Below are 21,937 nucleotides of genomic sequence, written 5' to 3'. Positions count from 1 at the left end.
GTGTACCTGCTTCAACCCTGCCAGCCAAGGTCAGAGGTCCAAGACCTGACCACTGCGCCCCAAGCAGTTCAACATTATTGTGGCTACCATTTCACACACACATGCACATACATGGAGACCAGAGGAGGACATTCCACAACAGCAAAGAGTCCGGTGGCTCTAACATCCTGAGGAAACAACACTCACTTCCTGTCAAATTAAGCCAAGCCAACGACTGCTCAGGGTGATAACCACCACCGTTGGCTGACCACTGAGGGTGCCGCTTTAGCGTCCTCTCCCACCCACCAGATCCAGATCTGCCACCCACATACCACAATTCATCCAACCCAGTCATAAGTCCAATAACCTCCAGGGCAGCCAGCAGCATTGGGACCTTGAGTGTTTCTCTGTCAGAATGGGCCTCCTGCTACTACTCACCTACACCCTCCTGTCCAGCTGTAAGCCTCCTCAACTTTTATCTTCTTTATAGGAGCTCTTTGGATTGCTTTTTTTTTTTTGGGAAATTGGTAATTTTGTATCTAATTTGGTGCCTTCTTATCTTCCATCCAGGGAGAATGGTGGATGCACAGCGATGTAAGTATAATGTTTTCTGTTCAGCATAACATTCGTATCTACACTAACTTCAGGATTAGATTTGTCTTTACACAGAGAAAACTTACTAAATGTCTTCAACAGAAGTGTCATTGGTTGCTGGATAAGGTGGGATTTAGCTTTAGTATAATTGCTTTATTTTCCAAATGTGGAAAAGTTACTGATCTTTGTGTTGAAATACTTTTCAATCAGCGTCGGCCACTAAAAAACACAAGCCAAGACAGACACATGGTCAGTCAGTGGAAACTTGCTGCTTGTTATCGGAGCGGTCTGGTCAGTGGTGTCGTGTACGGTGGAAAAGTTGGTGGGAGGAAGCGTTGGGAACATGTTGGGAGCATTGTCACACGCCTCCCTGTCCTCTGGAGTTGGTAATGGGAGGCATGAATCAGTCCCTTTTAGGTTTTTGATTAAAAAATCTGCTAATGCTTTGGAGAGATTAGCTGATTCATGACAGAAATAAAATCCATGTTTTTAGTTGCTGTATGGATATTTGTTGTGTCTTGCATTAGTTTTCTAATATTTGTGGTTGTTTCTTAAATGACTGGTTTCCTCAGTAATTACTTCCCATTAAATGTTAAATGTGTTTTAGAGACCAGAAGAGATTAATGATCCAATTTTTCACAAGTAAAAGTGTTAAGGATTGAAGGAAGAAAGAAAAACAACCTAAATAACTGTAACTTTAGTACCACTGGGATATAAGTCTGATCTGTCTCGCTACCGCTATAAATTTCTGATGTAGAGAAGTAGTGAAGTAATAGAGCTTTGTACCACTGAATAGGCTTCTTTATAAAGACTAAAGCAAGGTTTGCAGTCAAACACAACATGTGAATAATATTACATTGTAAAATTTTTAGGTAAAATAATAAACTGGGCAAATTAAGTTTAAAAAAATGTTTCTTTTTGTTACATTTGACAAAGAGCATGAAGATTTGTAGAAACCAGGAAAAAGGTCACCAAATTTTGTGTAGCTGATTTGAATTTTTATTTTCCTATCTTCTGAAAGCCAAACGGTCCCAGTGACAGATGTATTCTTATCTATTATTTCATTAAATTGCTAATGCTGATGCATCAATGCATAAGTAGAATTTCATAATTCATATTTGGGGTAGTGTTAATACAGTTAGGTGCAATGATTTAATCTAATGGTTACAAGTCCAGGTGACTTTAAATTTAAAGGAATATTAAGAGGACTAATGGGGTATGGAAAAACAAGAACAAAAACAAAACAACACATATCTGTATTCATCTTTGCTTGGAAAAATTGTACTTAACTCACTGTGTACCCACCCTCACTGCCATGGTGTACTGAGAGCCCAAAGCAAATCTCTGGCTTGCATGACTGAGTTTTCTCATCACCAGCCCTGCCAGGTCCTGCTGAATGATGCTGCATTGTGGGCCAGAAACAGCAGGTTCTGAAATGGTGATAGGTCCCCTGAGTGACTGGTTTGTGTTTTCCTTTCTAATTTTTCTTGTTCTCTGCGTTTGTTTACTACCCCACTGCACTTACTGCATTGCACGCAGTTTCAGCAGCAGCCTGTTGTCTGCTGGACTCAAACATATGGGTGATCTTGTGGGGAAGAGCGTTAGCACGTGTGCCAGTGCTCTGTGTCTGGTTTCTTGCAGAAAACTGAGCTGCTGTTGCTTTTAAAAGTATCTTGCTTTGTGGATGCACATAAGACTGAGGATCAAGCTTTTTGCTGAAATGAAAAAACAAGAGCAGAGTTGGAGTGTTGCTTCCACATTTATTGACAGGAACACTTGCCTTCCTTGAGCCATTCATTAAATTTCACTTGTTTGTGCTTGTGAACCACTTGAGGTTTTGCACTGATCTTTGGTTTAGGGATGTGTTCCGGTGATTTTCCAATCATTCACATATGCCCATTTGAATTACTCAGCTTGCTGTAATCAATTAGAGGACACCCTGAAAGAAAATGATGATAAACAGTCATGATTACATTTTATCAGCACTAGAAAATGAGCGGCTCATGAGACTAGAACTAGGAATACAAGAACAAACTTTTTCTTTCTGTAGTTGTTGTATATCTGCCTTTCCTTTCCTGTCAAGTGACACCTTCATTTTTAGGATGCCACTGATCTCAGAGCACCAGGTTCTACCAAAGACATAGACTCACTGAGGCCTGTAATAAAAATGGCTAAAGTACTGGCACCAACACTGGTTCAGTCAGTCCAGCTGCACTTAGAGATAAAGCAATCTTCCTTTCTCTATTGTTACTGTTGCTTGAAAAAACCATTGGATCATTTGTGCAATAAAAGCTTTGTTTTCTATATCGGTCTACTACTAGGATGCTGACACTGTTGATGAATTTTCACTGAATTTCCTTGTGTATTGGTAGCCCATAGTAAATCTCTGTTTTTTTGGTAGTTTTTTTTTTTTTTTATTATGCAGGCAAAGTGAGCAATGAGGAGTGAAATCATCAGTAGTAGTAGAGGTAGTCTTTTCAATATAATATGTATGCTGCTGATGAGAGTTTTCACATCTCTGTGCTATCCGTCAGAAGAGGAAAACCTTTTTTTCTGTGCTCTCTGTTGCTTACTACATAAAATCTTTGACACCTGCCATGCTACAGTATATGTACTGTTTATTTATTGTTGGATATTTTAGTTTAACTGTCCTCATTTTGCTTTGTCTGTTCTTCTTGTTAATTCTATTAAGACTATAGGAAGGTGGTAGTAGTAGTAGAATATTACATGTGTGACAGTTTGACAGGAAGTAAAGCACTGAAACTACAGTATCTCCCTCTTTATGAGACATAGACATGAGAGTGGTATTAGTCCTCTCACCTAGAAAGGCCAGAAAGGTTCAACTTTGAACATAACGAACAAAAAAACTGACATGTCTCTTAGCCCTTGTATGGTGTTCAGGTCTGTGGGACCCATTTTCTAACACAGGTAAAGGGCAAATATTAACCATATATGCTATTTATATTTCTTGTAAATTGTTTTGATTGTGTTGAATTAAAAACCCCAAAATGCAGCAGGTCCACCAGACCCACAAAGATAAAAATGTGAACACCACAGAAGGGTTAAGGGTAAACCATGAATTCTGAATTCTGCCTAATGCTAATGCTAACTTGAATTTCCCTATGGGGATTATTAAGCTTTATCTTATCTCAGCTTGGTTTATCTTGATGTATCTGATCATCCTGTGCACACAACTCTTACTTTTTTACGTCAACAGGCCAACTTTCACTATGTAGAAGTGTACTGGGTGTCACAAATATTACAAATTTCAAATATACTAATGATAGAAAATAAATATTTTGTGTCAAATGTAGAAGCTTAGAAATACACTAAAGTTGTTATCAGTGTGGAAAATTAGCTTGGTTATTATTAAGTCTAGTGCTTCTTTTTTAATTCCCTTGCTAGCATTTACGATAAGAAACATCACCCTGACTATTGAACCCAGTACTGATGTGACTCGGGACACCAATGTGACTTTGAGATGCAAAGCCATCATCAGCAGCTCAGGGCCGGAGGCTCTGAGCCGTAAGTACGCTATATATAAGGATAGCTACCTGATCTACAACAAGACGTCCAACACCTCACAGGACCTGCTGTACCCGCTGCCTGAGGTCAGAGTCTCCAACATTGGAGAATACAAGTGCAAGATCACCATCAAGGACAAAGAGATGACCAGCGAAGCTGAAAAACTCACAGTGAAAGGTTTGTTTGGTCTGAGGTGAATTTAAATGTGTTGAGATAAAGTTAATAGACTGGAAGAGAGGCCCATATTTGCATGATTGAGCAACTATTTTAAATGATGGGAATTGTGTGTTTAGGTTTGTAATACTGGCAGAAGATGGTAGTGTTCATGCTCTATGGAAGTACATCTCAATATGTTTCTTAAATGTTGGATTCTCAGGCTTGTCAAAACCACTCCTCACTTTTAACAAGACGGTGGTCAGTGAACAGGAGGTGGTAACGGCCACGTGCACAGCACCCGGCGAGACAGGGCACTTGTACTTCTTCTTCTACAAGGACTCAAAAGAAATCCAGAATTATCAGGTCAACTCCAACCAATCAGAAGCCACTTTTCTCTTCAGCAGTGTTGGAATGCACAAAATTCACTGTACCTATGCTGTCCTGGTAAAGACCGAGTCCTTCAAGTCTGGGGAAAGCAACAGTGTCAGTGTTTCAGTGAAAGGTAAGTAGTTTGTTTGTTTGTTTTTTTTAATTCTATGCAGCACTCAGTTTGTTTAAGTTTAGTTCACTGAGTTTGTCTCTTTAGAGCTTTCCATCAAACCGGTTTTGGAGATTTACCCTCAGTCCAAGATCTATGAAGGAGAAAAGCTCAACATCTTGTGCATCATCAGGGAGTTACAGCCCAGCTCTGAAAGTATCCACCTGTACCTGAGCCAGGGGACCCACCTACTCAGCACTGGATCCATCAAAGTGAACCACAGCATGGTCGCACTGGCAAAAGACCCTGGGGATTTTGAGTGCAGCTTAGAGATCGGAAATGTAATAAAAGTCGTCACAGAAAAAGTTTCAGTGACTGGTGAGTGACAAGAGGACAGATGAGCTGATAGGTAATGATAGAAAACGAGAGGCTTTGTTCTTTTTAATCTACTGATCAGAGGTTAGAGGAAAAGATTTTACTTTTATTTATATTTGGCTTGTCCTTAAATACACATTGTCAGGTTACATACAAATAAGCATTTACACTCTTAAATGAGTGCGGATGATGACATGCTGTGTTTTTTTTTTTCCCACAGAGCTGTTTTCAGCACCCACTCTCACCATGTCTCCTGCTGAAGTCTTTCAAAAGGAATATATGACCCTAACCTGCAAAAGTGAGCGCTTTGCCACCGAAAGACTCAACAAGGAAGAGCTGACTTACACTCTTGAGCAGGCTACAACCTCAATGACCTCAAGCAACACTGGAGTATTCCCTATCAAGGCACTGCAGTATGACTTCAACTATACCTGCGTAGCCCGAGCCAAGGGCATTATGAAGCGCAGTGAAACCCTGACTGTCCGTCCTAAAGGTAAGCGTCTTTGTCAGCTTTGTGTCGGCCGTTTTAGTCAGAGTCATTTGAGTAAAAGGACATGATGAAGTCATGAAGTCATGATAAACAATGTGAGAATGGAAGAAAAGGAAGGAGCCCAAATTTATTACACACAGTGTAATAAAATGAAGCATAGTGGTTAGGATTAGCACTATCACTGCATAAGAAAAAAAGGTTGCATCTATCTTAGTTAATGACTGAATTAATGCACTTGGAGCACAAGGCCTGATGGTCAGACAGTGCAGACAGAGGTGAGCATCAGCAGCTGCGAATGTTGCGTAACAGTGCTTTGTGTGCCAACTGCATAGACACTTATGGATCTCATATGTATGCTGCTGTTGACAGTCTGTTATTTTCACATCTCTGTGCTATCTGTCAGAAGAGGAAAACTATTTTGTTTTATTTCTGTGGTTTCTGTGCTTACTACATAAAGTCTGTGGCACCTGCCATGGTACAGTATATGTACTGTTTATTATTTTTTTTATATTTTAGTTTAATTGTTCTCATTTTGCTTCGTCTGTTCTTTTTGTTACTTCTATTAACGCTATAGGAAGGTGGTTTAATACCTGCGACAATGATTTGTACACAGAGGCTGCAAAGTGTCAGTCTACAGGAATGAAATATTGTTGGAATTACAAAAAATATATCTGCTACATGTCTGAATGACAAAGACATTTGAATGGGGCTTTGGTTTTTGCCTTAGATGATTTGTCCACAGGGAGTTGGTGTATTGATGCTTTTCCTTTCCCCTCTTTAGTTTCTGTCTCCACTCCAAAGATGTCAGTGGTTGGCAGGGCTGTCTTAGGACAGCCCTTTAGGATCATCTGTCAGTCGGACACCGGCAGTCTGCCGATAAACTACACCCTGCTGAGAGATTATAGCCCACTGAGCACAACCAGTGTCAAGCAGCCCAATCAACAAGCCATCTTCACAGTCACCATCAACAAGCCTGATGAAATAAGCAGGTACATGTGTGAGGCCAAGAACAGCAACAAGGAAGGCTCACTCAGTAAAAGACTCAACGCTGCTGTCATAGGTAAACATTCAGCAAGTATGTTCCTGTGTTTTGCATGTTGCATGTTTTTATTTGCATCATCAGCTATGTTCAGTATGGATTGATTTTTGAGCAGTCCTGTGTAACTCATTCAAATATAACTTTCATTGAGTTAAAGGAATAGTTGCACATTTCGGGAAATACAGTAATTCACTTTTTTTACTGCAAGTTAGATTTTTATGGAGAAGATTGAGCCCACTCCCATGCGTCTGTTAAGCTAAATATTATCTTAGCTGAGAATAACCATTTGTAAACAGCAAAGTTTTTATTCCAGATTTAACATGTTCAATAGATTATTTATCTAAATTGATTGCATATATATATATATATATAGAGAGAGAGAGATATCAGGTGTAATTGAAGATTTTAATTTTTTTTTTTTGGCAGCCATTCTCCATTGCCTTGACCTCTGATTAATAGAAGGTAATTGTTTTCATGGCACATTCATTTACACATTTTTCTCTCCTAGTGCCTCTGTCACACCCGACTCTGACCGTCATCCCCAAATTATCAGAAATCTCAGAGGGAGATGATCTTTACCTGATATGCGGCATTAACGGCACACCACCAGTCACCTTTAAGTGGTATCGTGTTGGCAACGAGCAGCCGCTGCTGACCAACACCACCAATACGAACAGCACGTACTACCAGATCCACAAGTTGTCCAAAGAGCACAGTGGCATATACTACTGTGAGGCTGTCAATCATGCCAACAACTTGGTCCGCAGCGAGAAGGTCACCATAGATGGTGAGACTATTTATGCACACTTCAGACCCCACCTCCCCCACACCTGCTGTTCTGTTCTATGTTTTTTTTACTGTTTATATGTCAGCTCACACTCACACTAATCACAGAACTAGGATGTGTGTTATTTTCTGGTGGTTCCTCAGACTCTTCTCCTTTTCTGTGTGTCCTTAAATGAAGCACAGCCCTGGAATGAACCTGGTCTTTCTCTCATGCTGAAATATTGTCAGCTCCTATGGACGCATACAGTGGGTACGGAAAGTATTCAGACCCCTTTAAATGTTTCACTCTTTGTGTCATTGCAGCCATTTGCCAAAATCAAAAAAGTTCATTTTATTTCTCATTAATGTTCACTCAGCACCCCATCTTGACAGAAAAAAACAGAAATGTAGAAATTTTTGCAAATTTATTACAAAAGAAAAACTGAAATATCACATGGTCATAAGTATTCAGACCCTTTGCAGTGACACTCATATTTAACTCACATGCTGTCCATTTCTTCTGATCCTCCTTGAGATGGTTCTGCTCCTTCATTGGAGTCCAGCTGTGTTTAATTAAACTGATTGGACTTGATTAGGAAAGGCACACACCTGTCTATATAAGACCTTACAGCTCACAGTGCATGTCAGAGCAAATGAGAATCATGAGGTCGAAGGAACTGCCCAAGGAGCTCAGAGACAGAATTGTGGCAAGGCACAGATCTGGCCAAGGTTACAAAAGAATTTCTGCAGCACTCAAGGTTCCTAAGAGCACAGTGGCCTCCATAATCCTCAAATGGAAAAAGTTTGGGACGACCAGAACTCTTCCTAGACCTGGCCGTCCAGCCAAACTGAGCAATCGTGGGAGAAGAGCCTTGGTGAGAGAGGTAAAGAAGAACCCAAAGATCACTGTGGCTGAGCTCCAGAGATGCAGTAGGGAGATGGGAGAAAGTTCCACAAAGTCAACTATCACTGCAGCCCTCCACCAGTTGGGGCTTTATGTCAGAGGGTCCTGACGGAAGCCTCTCCTCAGTGCAAGACACATGAAAGCCTGCATAGAGTTTGCCAAAAAACACATGAAGGACTCCCAGACTATTAGAAATAAGATTCTCTGGTCTGATGAGACCAAGATTGAACTTTTTGGCGTTAATTCTAAGCGGTATGTGTGGAGAAAACCAGGCACTGCTCATCACCTGCCCAATACAATCCCTACAGTGAAACATGGTGGTGGGAGCATCATGTTGTGGGGGTGTTTTTCAGCTGCAGGGACAGGACGACTGGTTGCAATTGAAGGAAAGATGAATGAGGCCAAGTACAGAGATATCCTGGAAGAAAACCTCTTCCAGAGTGCTCAGGACCTCAGACTGGGCCGAAGGTTCACCTTTGAACAGGACAATGACCCTAAGCACACAGCTAAAATAACAAAGGAGTGGCTTCGGAACAACTCTGTGACCGTTCTTGACTGGTCCAGCCAGAGCCCTGACCTAAACCCAATTGAGCATCTCTGGAGAGACCTGAAAATGGCTGTCCACCAACGTTCACCATCCAACCTGACAGAACTGGAGAGGATCTGCAAGGAAGAATGGCAGAGGATCCCCAAATCCAGGTGTGAAAAACTTGTTGCATCATTCCCAAGAAGACTCATGGCTGTACTAGCTCAAAAGGGTGTTTCTACTCAATACTGAGCACAGGGTCTGAATACTTATGACCATGTGATATTTCAGTTTTTCTTTTTTAATAAATTTGCAAAAATTTCTACATTTCTGTTTTTTTCTGTCAAGATGGGGTGCTGAGTGTACATTAATGAGAAATAAAATGAACTTTTTTGATTTTGGCAAATGGCTGCAATGACACAAAGAGTGAAAAATTTAAAGGGGTCTGAATACTTTCCGTACCCACTGTATCTGCCTAGTGCAAGTCTGCACTTGTTTGCATCTACTTACATCTTCTATTACCCATGTATGGTGCAGCTTCTAGAATTTTGTAAGTTTAAGACATTAGTACAGTTGTGAAGCACTGCATTTCCATAAAGTCAACTTGAAAACAGGTTTTCACGCACACCAGCAGCTCTGTGATGCTGTGAATGCTAACACTAGGATTCCAGCTATAAACAACAGACTGTGTGTTACTTGCTCACAACTTGCTTAATTAGGAATTTCAAAGTTCTATGAAATAAAGTGCAAATGTTGCTTGTTTATTAAATTTGCACAGTTTCTACTTTCTTTCCAACCTTTTTTGCCTTTCCCTGTTATAAACAACTTTTGTCACCATGCGCCATTTTCGTCACTTCCCTTCTTTCCACCTTTTTGTCCCTTACCTTCTCTCCTTTCTGTGTGTGTCTCCTCTCTCTGCAGTGCAACTGGCGTTGTGGAAGAAAGCGCTGATTGCGGGGTTCTGTCTGCTATTGGTGTTGGTGCTGGTGGTGGTGTGTGTGCTGTACTTCAGATCCAAGAGAGGTAGAGAGACCTACAGTCCTCCGGCAACTCAAGCCTCTTATATCTAACTGTATGAAAACCCGGCTTCCTCCACCTACTTTCTTGTGCCCCTCTCACCTCTCCTCTCTTATTGTAGGTAAAAGACAAGCAGCTGCTGAGCTGTCAGTGTGAGTTGGTTCAACTATTTGCTTCCTCTGAACATGACAGTTAATGTAGATTTTAGCGATTAGCGATTTTATCTTTTCTCGTTTCATTAGGTGGCCTAGACAAACAGGGTAGTGTTATATTTCTGTTATTTATTCAACCATACTGGTTGTTTTGCATGTTTGTACTGTATTAGGCACATATATTTTAAATTACCACGACCTTTTAATATAGATTTATAGACTATTTAGACATTTTAGATTTGGAAAAGTTTTTTTTTTTTTTTTTTTTGGGACCTACCAAAAAATCTTGCCACTTTGAGAGCTGGATTCTGAAATATGTCATGCTCAAGCTGGTTGATATTACAACCTTACAGCTGCAAAGATGCATAAATCTTAAAAGAATGTAAATTCCCTTCCTGTTTGTTTGTCATGCACATCCACAACAACCCACAAGAGGCATGCACGTATGAGGAGCACACTCAGTGTGATGATTTCCCACTATGCCATTGTTTTCTCAGGTGCCAGGAAAAGAAGCTATTCCACACCAGATAAGGAAGAAAATAGCTGTGTGCTAGATTTTCATACAACACACTACTAAAATAATTAGATCTGCCTGATTGTAAACAGAAAAATGTGTTGTGGAAAACGGTCCCTTTAAGACAAGCTGCTGCAACAGGTGACCCTTACAGTAGGGCCAATTCAATAGGCTTCAACATGTAAAACCCCCAGTTTGGTTGCTGAAGTGGATCATTAGCTTGTATCAGATTTTCTTTTATATAGTTCGCTTCAAGTTTGCTTTAGATCACTGTTGCATTTAGTAGATTTTTCTTTGATTTCATTGCTGCCAGAGATGACTTTATTTTCATCATTTCTCAGAAAGTCTTCAAGCCCTAAATCAGATAATGCTTTAGCAGTGAGTCTCACCCACACCACAAAGGTTTTATAATGCAGCCACAAGTAGCTTGGTTTTACTTTTCTCCTGTGTACAACTGTATGTCCTCATCAGTCATTTTCATGAAAGCTATTAGTAATTTCGCACATCTCAGCAGTCATAGCATGTTTCCTGTTGTAGCTTTATTCACTCCCACAGTCTTTTTTTCAAATATGCATGCAGGGCTATGTTGTGGTGACCTGGCTCCATTTGTTTAACTGGCTATGCTGCTACCCTGTTCACAGTTAAGTGCATGCACAGTGTGCATATGTTTGAACTTGTTGTCTGCCTCTGGCTTTTTTGCATGTACATGGTGTCTGTGCTTAAGTATGCACTGCAGAGGAAGAATCAGTAGGACATTGCTAGAATACAGTTGTTGAAGGAAGTAAACTCTCCAAGGTACATGTTGTGTTTACGCAAGAAGAAGATGCTTACGTAATGAAATCATAGCACATGTGATTGTCAGTTGTTACAAACTGCTTAGAGCGCACATTATCATCTTCTTCCAGACGCAGTGCCACTCTATGATGGCATGGAGGGGAGAGTGGCCAATGGGACACGAGGTAGTGTGGCGTCGCTTCCCACTGACATCAGCAACAGGAGCAGCTACAGTATCCCAGCCACAGTGTAGAGATGCCCTGCAGCAGGAGGGACTTCAGTTCAATTTGTAAAAATCTTTTAAAGGAGAGAAAGTTCAAGACTTTGAGAATAGAAATGAAAGGAAAAAAGCAGCATCCTGTTTGCGATGTCAGGTGTTGTAGAAGTTGGGTTTTTTTTTTTTCCTCTGTGGAAAAAGAGGGGCATTTTCCTGGACCCGCTGCTCCCTCTCCCCTCCTCCTGCTGGATAGCCTTTGATATTACACTTAACCTTTCTGTGTTTGTTCTTCATTCAATGTGTTGTTGTGATTGCACATCTTTTACTGTTGCACCTGAGCTGTTTGTTTCATGTGCCTGTTTAAACAGGCTTGGTGACAGATTGATTTGTACATACATTACATTGCCATCACAAGAAATATGTGTATATATTTTTGGTTGATCCTTTGACTGGCTGGAAGAGACTTGTAGAATAAAGACAGTTTTATTTAGATGTGTGTCATTACCCTTTATTTTGCTCCAGCTATTGTATTTGAGGCTAAATTTCATATATGAAACTTGGAAACGACAAGAAAAATGTTCAGTCCAAGTATATTTATTATTATCAAACATTAATGTTCCATTATGTGCTAGATGGTGCAACCATGCAAAGCACAGGTCCAAGACAAAAATACCAGCATAATATGAAGCTGATTCATTTCCTAAAAAAGAACACATGAGACTTCCTTGAAAAGCTGAAACAATGGAGTCTGCAAGAAACTTCCTATGTTGGCACAGAGCAGGTTTGGGGGTGGTGGTGTAGTGTTGATAAAACTGGTGGCGTTGGGGAGGGTGGGGCTTATTTCGTTTCAGGCAAGGCAAGTTTGAATGCATGCAGCAGGTGGAGGAAATTAATCACATAAGCCTTGGTTGAGCTGAGTGTGAGATTACATTACCAACTGGGAAGTTGCAATGGGAAATTGTTTTTGCCAGCAGTTATTATGCAGCCGTTGCTGATTTAACAACCGATTGTGCAGATGCTGGGGAGGATTTCTCATTGTAGCAGATGAAGACTTGAAATCTGCCCCTTTATAACCAATTTTAATACATTTTCCACTAAAGGCCAAACTGTTGAGATGTCACACAAAGTGCCTCTTATTTTGGAATATTGCTTTAAATGCAGACTACATCAGTGACCATGGAAAAATAGTTTCTTTGTTAGATGAGAAGATTCACACCACTCTATCAGAAGGGAGACTCTTCTGAAGCTGTAAAAACTCAAGTTTTTGTTTTTACAGCTTTGTTTAAATGAAATTAACAACATATAAATCTCTAGGTAGCAGAATTTAGAAGTGCTGGTTTGTGTACTTTGTATTTGGTCACAGCAAGTCTAGCTTTTTCCAGTTTTAATGCTAAGATAAGCAAACATTTTGCTACTGCAGATTTAACTTTATATTTATCAGACATATTCTTATGTTCTGCAAGAAAGTCATTGTGTTTTTGCTAAAAGGTTAAAGTGATAGAAAAGACTGTAATGTGTTTTCATAGCTTATTACATTTTAAGGTATGTGTCTTTGTTTTAATAGATGTATATTTTTTTGTTTCTTCATTAAATTCTGGGTTTGGGGAACTATATTACAACTTCATGTCTTTCTGTTTCTCACAGTGAGGGTGCCCAGAGCTGCCGTCAGTGTGTGGAGTGAGCGACCACCTGAAGCGGGTGAGCGGGGCTTGTAATGCAATAGGGACTATTCTGTATTTGCTTTTACTCTAAATGTCTTACACAGGCAGCACGGTGGCTGAGTGGTTAGCACTGTTGCCTTGGGTTCACAACCCAGGACCTTCTCGCTGCGTGGAGTTTGCATGTTCTCCCTGTGCTTGGGTGGGTTTACTCCGGGTATTCCGGTTTCCTCCCACATGCATCGGTGACTCTAAATTGTCTGTAAGAGTCTGTTACTCCGTCTTAAAGAGTAACTCTTGAAATCTGCTCTGATAGAAGCAGGTAAATGGAGTTTGAGATGGGAGGGTTTTCTGTTTCTAACATCAATAATGAACTTCAGTACATAGTTTACACATTTTACATAGACTATTATTCATGTACTCGTTGCAGTCCATGATGAGCTGAGCAGTGTGGTGTCCAGTGAGCCTGATGTGGAGTACACAGAGGTGGTGCATCCCCAACCAGTGGATCCTGCCAAAGGTAAAAACAGACTTTTTTTTGTCTAGTTATTATTTAATTACATTATTATTTTGATAACTGTTGTCCTGCTATTTATAACCATTTATAACCATTGCCACTTCTATTCCGAAACTTCTCACCACAAGCATTTTTGCTCTGCTTTGCCCACATTCCTTTATAGTTGATAAGACAGCACTTCCTGGGAGGTGCCAAATTACCCATAATTAATACTTCTCCAGGTTGCGCTAACTGCAGGGATTTTCAGGACCACTGCAGACCTTATAAACAGGAAGGGTTGAACTAATTACCTTGCTGGTTTCTGATATTGGTGCCTTCTTCATTATGGTCCTCTGCTTGAGCTCCCAACGGGTCGGAAATGGCAAAATGTGACACCACTTATTTTTTAGGTTTCTGATAATGATAGCGCAAACACACAACATCTACTGAACTGTCTTTTGATGTTCAAGCAGGCTAATGTGTTCCTTCTTACATTAACAGTCCCCCTGAGAAAAGGCACAGACACAGTGTACAGCGAGCTCAAAAACTCTCCACATGGTGCGTTTAATATCTTTAAAGATCTACATATATTTGTACTAACGGTGGATTAAATTACTACATGTTCATTGCAAAAACGAACAAGGTTTGTTATGACACCCATGACACCCAGCTCTGGTGTTCCTTTCAGCTGTGCAGAGCATTTTAGCATCCTTCAGGTTAATGTTTTGGTCTCCCCGCCCACAGTATCACTGTGTGAGTTCAGTCTCACTGCTTCCAACATACTTCTTTCTAGCTACAGCAGCAACTGTTTTAACTGTTGAAAATGCTCTAAAAAATCCGCTATACTATACACCCACCCCCTCACTCCTCTAACCCCTCAAAATGTAGCAGGTGATGAGTCTCTGGGAGCTGGTGGAGACCAAAACAGAGCTAAAATTGTACTTACATAAATGAGAAACACAGAAACACAACTCCTAATGTGGGTTTATGCCACTGTGTCTGTTGAATGTATGCCTCCTACTAATAAATTGTTTGCTAACATATTTATAATATCATCTCTATACCATGATAATATATGATTATTTTCAGCTTATTCTATTGCCCAAAAGTAGTAAAATCAATTAATTTAACTTTAAATGTTTTAAATGCAACTTGGTGATATTAAAGGCACTTAAGACTCATACCAGATATAAGTTCCAAAGTGACAACTTGTATTAGTTGTCCAATGAAAGGACAGTGTGCCCAACTAGATACACAAACATGACCATATCCTGCAACTGCTGGCATAAGCTTCCTGTTTTAGAAAAGCAGCCAGATGGTGGACATGTCTATCAAACAGTCCATTAGAGTTCTAATATGTTCCTGTAATTCCTGTTCAGTCTCAAAATAATCTAGAATTATTGAGAGAAGCATCTGTGAGCGAGATGCTGTTTTCTAAACCTTGATTATAATCGCAGGGACCACACTTATTGGCTGAAAGCATACAGATTAGCTGAAACAAAAGCCTCTGCAGAGGAGGTTCAAGTGAGTCAGCAAGGTCAGCCACGTCATCATAACTGTCAAATGAGTAATGAATAGCTCTGAGGTCAGTCAGTGAGTGAGCAGGGTACACACCCAACCAAACACACTGTTTAACTTCTGATGCTTTTTCCTTAGGCGCTGCTGACCCTCATGACTATGTGAGTATCAACTGCATAATAACACTCTTGTTGTTTTCAGTTGTCTGCATTTTTAAAAGAAAATGTTGACATATTTGACATCCCTACAAGGATTTTTGTTAAAGACACTTTTGATTTGTTTGCTTTCATACAGTTTAATGCAACCAGAATAATTTATTGTTGTCTATGTTTTTTTATTCTTGCTATAACTTAATATCTTTAAGCAAAATGAAGTACTACAGTCCCATATAGGCTCATTGATTTTATTTTGCACTAATTGTATACAGTGCAACCTTCAGTCAACTTTTGAAATGCCCAGTACTACGTACTGATCACCTTTACATCAGCTTGTCATAATGACATGTATGGCCAGTGATAGTTATTAAGTTGTTACACAATATAAAATGCATTTTGGTCTGTGGAATATTTTAAAATAGTGCACACTGATCATAATGGTATTTATTACAATGCATTAACCCTTAATATTGGAGTGTTTTAAAGCATCTATTGGCCTCATTACAGATATATCTCAGTAAATAAATTTAGATAACTCAGTTCTTACATAACTGTAGTCAAGTAAAACCATAAAGATCAGTGTCAAATTCCAATGACACACATTTTCAACAGAAAGAGCTCGGTAGCTGGTTAAATAGCATTTATAGTCCAAAAGTCTAAAAGTTCATTTTTAAAATTTTCTCTTTGTAGAACTTAATACATAATGTATCATATATCAAGCCTTCTGACCATTTTTACTAAACTCAAATAACAACAATATATTTGTAATAAAGTAACATTTCTGTTGTATATAATTGGTACACTGGATTAGTCAAAACATGCATTGGCTGTCTCCTGGTCATAGTGACCCTGTGCCGGCTGATAATTCAGAGCAAGAGGGAAACTGCCGTCAAAGTTTCCAGACAACAACAAAGGCATTTGGGATGGGGCTTCCTTCCCTATCGCTCTGTCAGATCAGCACTGTGGTCAGTCAAATTACCTCCAAGCCCATCTCAGTCAGTATACTGTCCCCCAGCGTGCCTTAATCGTCACCCCTCCCAAATTGTTTATCCCTACTTGGTGTTCAAGGAAGCTCAAGTGAGGAATCTGAAATAATAAGCAGAGGATGTGACATCATGATGTAAAAACAGTTGATTGTTTCATTAGTGTATCTTTTTGATGACAGATTATGTGGTTTGGTCTGACAGCACCCTTTTTATGGTCTGTCTGTTCCTCAGGAATGCAGATGACTCTCTCTATGTATTTTAAATTATTTTGTCTTGTACTGTGGAGGTTTTGCACCAATAAAAGAGGTAATGATCATTTAGGTAGTTAGGGAGATGGATAAAATGCACCTTGAGATCAGAATTGGACCAGTGCAGAAGGCAACTTCATTGCATCTGTATTACAAGAAATCACAAACATGTGCCTTTTAAATCCTACAGTATTTTGTGTCTTGTAGTGGTTTATTACCAAGTCCCAGTACTTAACACAGCATTCCTGTGTGTATGTGTACCAGTATTTGAGCAACCAAATCCTACAGTAAATAAATAACCTGTGTGTGCGTGTGTGCGTGTGCGTGTGTGTGCGTGCGTGTGTGTGCGTGTGTGTGTGTGTGTGTGTGTGTGTGTGTGTGTGTGCGTGCGTGCGTGCGTGCGTGCGTGCGTGCGTGCGTGTGTGTGTGTGTGTGTGTGTGTGTGTGTGTGTCAGCAGGGATCAGTAGAGTACACTGCTCTCAATGGTGAACAACCTGAGATCAATCACTACCATCCAAACATCAACAGCTACCAGGACCTACCAGTGCCAGTGGATTAGTGATTGAGCCTTTACACTAACATCTCATATCCATACTTCTCCAGACATCCAACTGCTTTTATAGTTCTTAATTGTAACTAATGCTAAGATAGCTGTAAATATTTGTCCCTAATAAACACATATCACACATCCTCCTGTGTTGTTTGGTGGTGTGTTTCATAATATTACAGTTAGAAACACATTAGATAGGGAGACAGTCACCAGCAGCATGAACATTTGATTGTTACTTCCTCACAGTAACACAGGCGCTTCTTTCTCAACTCATTTGCTGTTTACGTCAGTAATAAGTACAGACACGCTGGAACTGTTCCACAGTTCTCATGTGCAAAATACAGAGGATGTCATATAAAATGTAAAATAAAATTCATTAAAATTCAAGGATATAAAAATCCATTTGGTGTGGATAAGTGTACTCTAGTGAGCATGTGCTGTAGTTTATACAGGTTTCATCATCAGGCATCAATTGCATAATCTAAACTGTATTGTACCACTGGGTAAATGCTTTTCCTGAAGGTATGTAAAATGTATGAAGGTTTTATAATATATTATATAGCAGTGTATATTCATATAAGTACTGTATGTACAATAAAAGCCATATGGCATTGGGCAGGACAATGTATAAATAGTAAAGCAACTGTACAGAAAGATCACGATAAGTTGTGTACCAATATGGGTCAGCTAATGTCAGAAACTCAAGTATAAAATAACTATTGAGGGGAGATTAAAGGGAGAGAAAATTAGTGATTAAAGGATTAAATTCTAATACTTTTTGGCAAAATGATACCTAATGATGTGAATAACACAAACTGATCATCCATATCGATACAAAAGTGTTTAAACTTAAGTAAATGTTCTACATTTCATGATGCCAGATAATAACAGATTGTAATAAATTTTTAATTCAGATGAATGAGGAGACCTTCAGGGACCTTAAATCAGTTCATTCATTAATACACACACACACACACACACATTTTTTAAAAGTGACTCTTCAGTACCAGTATCATGCCTAGACTCACATCCACTGCTGAATCACACCTTGAAAAAAAGAACAAAAGGGGCAGCTCATGAGCAGCTGAACAGCTGAATGATGTCACATCCTGTCCATCCAGATGTGTCAGATGTTAGAGAGAAATTGTTGTTGTATTGTTGAATCTAGTAACTGATTTTTTTTAAATCCAGGTCCTCAGCTTTAATAATATGTTGTTTGTAATTTAACCCTAACCACCTAAATGTTTCTGTCAATGCATTGTTGATTATTTCTATAGGATTCAGTATTTCCCGTGACCCTAAATGACCCTAATAGGATTAAGCAGGAATAGATAGTGGATGGATGGATTTCATATTTACCACTAGAGTACGCCATTGCACTGAGAATATACACTAAACACTTCCTTTACTCACTTCATTTGTTTCAGCGGCTGTTGATGGAACAAGGATCCATCTTGTGGCAGAACATTTCAGTTCACTACAGGATGATGGGGTATTACACAAACCTGAAACCCTTAAAATGAAGCAATAGCTGCAGTTAGCAGAAATAAATCCAATGGAAAATATCACTATAGAAAACTATCAGATTAAAGTAACACCACACCACCAAACATATTTTAAGTACATGAACATAGTGGTGCATTTAGCTGCTCAATGGACATTTTGATATTTGTAAGAAAATAAATAGTAGGTCTAAAACTAAAACTGAACATTTGACTTGTTTTTGTTTACTGGTTTTAATGGGTAGAAATATGGGAATATTGTATTTTCAGCTCAATTTGTTGTTCCCAAGTGGTCAAAAAACTACGAATGTAGTTTTAATTTAATATTTATACAGAGTTTTTATTTGTCCCAAATGAGCATAATATCTAATATGAGAATGTTTGCTAATACCACAATGTATAATGTTTATATAATGTATAATGTATAATGTATATATATATATATATATATATATATATATATATAATACAATTATACATTTGAATGGCTCTTTCCATCTATGTTAGACTCATCATTCAATTTTACTGAATTGCTTTAAAACAAAAACAAAAAAAACACTATCTGTTATAGTAGCTATGTTGTAAAGGTAAAAAGTAGAAATTTGATGTAAAACGTGATAAACAAAGTGGTAATGTAGCAGAAGGGCAAAGTGCTGGCAATAGAGAAAGCTAACATTGTGTGACTCTTCCTTACACAACCCCACTGAGTAAATGTAGAAGAGGTGCATAGATATACATTTGTATCCTATGACTCTGAAACTCTGCAGGGTGTCCATGGCAATAGGTAGGTAGCCATCTATATGTTGTTGAAAAAGAACAAAAATGCATACAGAAACTAGATTCACAGATGCTTTTTATGGAGCAGTACCTTTACAGGAATTATGCTAAGCAGAATTCAATGTTAAAAACAGATTGATAGTGTAATGTTTTTCAAGGATGCATTTTAATGACATCCCTTCACGTTGTACTTTATGAAGGGAACATTCAGGCCCTGCATAATTTCAGCAGTGACATCAGCAATCGCACTGCTGATTATAAACTTGCGTCACATTCAGAGTTCCCTGTAATTGAATGTCCTCCCTCCAATAACCTCCAAGACCTGCACTGACAGTGTTGGCATGGCAACACCACTTGGACTATTTTTTGAATACATGTATTTAAAGATGAATGTTTTCTCCCTGTCTCTGGCAACATCCTTGTTAAAATCCCATTAATCTTTAATCACCTGATTTCATCTAAATAGTCAAAATATTAGCTCCAGGGTTGTGTTTATTGATCAGTGTCCTCATTTTTCACTCTACCATACTGTTCTGAAATCATCCTGCATATTACTGGACTTCTTCACGCAGTCGGTGAAATTAAATATTATATTTTCTTTTTGCTAACTCTCCAGCTATAGCAATCTCATGTTGGACAAAAAACCCAAAGCAGATCAGTGTTACCAAATGGATGGACGCAGCTAACAATCAAAAACTTAATAAATACCCAAAATAATTCTGGAACTATTAGCCAGAGCTTTATTAGTTTACTAGGCACATATCCGAGTAATGCACAAGGAGTATAAATTTGAGGTGTTTTACTTATGTATTTCTGTTTAATGTAATTTTAGATTTGCATAAAACTCCAGATGCCATAAAGAAAGGTTTCATGGTTCCCAGAGGACTAATCCCCATTACTCCGGTAATACAGTGACTTTTCCTCTAGCAGGTCAAATTTCAAGACGTTAAAACTGACTAATTAAAAATGTTAGCATGTTGATGTTTTAATAAAAAGTACAGTCTTATAGTCACTAGTATGACTCATAATAATTTTGCACAGAATGTACTTTTTCTTTTGATACATTAAATAAATATTGCAAATAATATATTATATATTTCCTAACTTAAGATTTTTATTTGCAATAAAATATTTCTTTTACTTTATCTGTAATAAATGTTTTGCCTGCATTAGTGTAAACAAGTTATGAACACATTAATAACCTATCAGCAAATCTTTAGTTGATATGATGAACTTGTTTCCAAACTTTGCATATTCACACATTCAGCAGTTAGAGAGCAACAATATCAGTTATTCTGAGTTGTGTTTCTATCCATCTGGAGAAGGTAAGTATTCATTTTCTTTTAAATCTATTTTGGTCTCTACTAACACATTTGCCTCTTTAGCTCCTAAATGTACCATTATATTCACCCGCTGATCTGTAACTAAGTCTGTCATCTGTTTGCTGCTGCACAGTTAGTGCACAGCCTGGCTTTATCATTGATAACACCTGCCTGCTATGACTGAAAACAAGACTATGACAGCAGCGAGTGTGAACCAAAACAGTTAAGTTCATTCATCATCTATACCCGATTATTCCCATTTAGGGTAACGGGGATCAGCTGGAGCCTATCCCAGCTCTCTTTGGGTGAAAGGCAGGGGTACACCCTGGACAGGTCACCAGTCCATCACAGGGCCACATAGAGACAAACAACCTCACACACTCACACTCACTGCTATGGGCAACTCTCCTACCTATGGGCAATTACCAATCAACCTGACATACATGTTTTTGGACTGTGGGAGGAAACCAGAGTACCTGGAGAAAACCCACACAAGCACATGGAGAACATGCAAACTCCACACAGGAAGGCCCATGCCAGGTTTCGAACCAAGCACCTTCTTGCCTTGAGGCAACATTGCTACCCACTGCTCAACCGTGCTGCCCAACAGTAAACTTGTGGATGGTAAAACCAAAACAATAACTTCAAACTCACTATAGAACTCATTAAAGCTGAGGGGTGCTAATTCGTTGCAGGTTCATCACAACAGAGGACCCTTTCACACTGTTTTCACATCAGCATATGATATAATGTTATTAAAAAATTGGTCATTGCTGCTTTAAGTTAAAAATCTAAGTACTTATTCTAGGCTGCTTTCTTTTTTCCATGCACTCCGTCATTACTCAGGAAAAAAACACTCCTGATAATTTTTTTCTGAATGTTTATTGGATTCCTACCATCGCCTATCATTTTCCACAGCACACCACGTGTACACCATGACCTGCCCAATTACATAAAAGTTAAACAAATAATGAAAAAGAAATGAAATTTGCAGAACTGTAGTCAGCAAGGGCAATATTTGCATTTTAAAATCACTCTTGATAAAATAAACAGACTCTCCCTTTACCAGTACCTTAACTGTTTCACGTTCAGTGGTGAGAGTTAAAAGGTAAAACTGCAAGAGGGGTGTGTGCAGATCACATACAGTGAAAACTACTGTAAGACTGTACAGTAAGTTCAGTACATAAAGTACCAGAATAACATGATGAAAGAGGTGTTG

The 21,937-nt window shown here is 39.0% G+C and overlaps 1 protein-coding gene across 11 annotated transcripts; it reads left to right on the top strand.

The window, feature by feature from the left end:
- The first annotated feature begins 234 nt into the window (after positions 1 to 234).
- On the top strand, positions 235 to 17,195 carry pecam1b (platelet and endothelial cell adhesion molecule 1b). Of its 11 annotated transcripts, none has more exons than XM_033325346.1 (14): positions 235 to 437; positions 550 to 573; positions 4,161 to 4,275; positions 4,475 to 4,756; positions 4,841 to 5,110; positions 5,328 to 5,600; positions 6,379 to 6,657; positions 7,145 to 7,423; positions 9,753 to 9,854; positions 13,150 to 13,203; positions 13,594 to 13,683; positions 14,161 to 14,217; positions 15,316 to 15,338; positions 17,022 to 17,195. In XM_033325346.1, exons 2-14 carry the CDS (start codon positions 562 to 564, stop codon positions 17,124 to 17,126), a joined length of 1,941 nt encoding a protein of 646 aa, XP_033181237.1. In that variant the 5' UTR covers positions 235 to 437; positions 550 to 561; the 3' UTR covers positions 17,127 to 17,195. The 11 variants fall into 11 exon arrangements, 10 of the variants coding, with proteins under 10 accessions (XP_033181237.1, XP_026159790.1, XP_026159789.1 ...); XM_026304005.2 differs by having other exon boundaries at positions 3,979 to 4,275; positions 17,025 to 17,195; XM_026304004.2 differs by having other exon boundaries at positions 3,979 to 4,275.
- The last annotated feature ends 4,742 nt before the right edge of the window (positions 17,196 to 21,937 follow it).

The sequence above is a fragment of the Mastacembelus armatus genome, chromosome 1 (genome assembly GCF_900324485.2).
Source record: "Mastacembelus armatus chromosome 1, fMasArm1.2, whole genome shotgun sequence".
In the NCBI taxonomy this organism is placed as follows: domain Eukaryota; kingdom Metazoa; phylum Chordata; class Actinopteri; order Synbranchiformes; family Mastacembelidae; genus Mastacembelus; species Mastacembelus armatus.
This window is presented reverse-complemented; position numbering and strand designations above follow the sequence as displayed.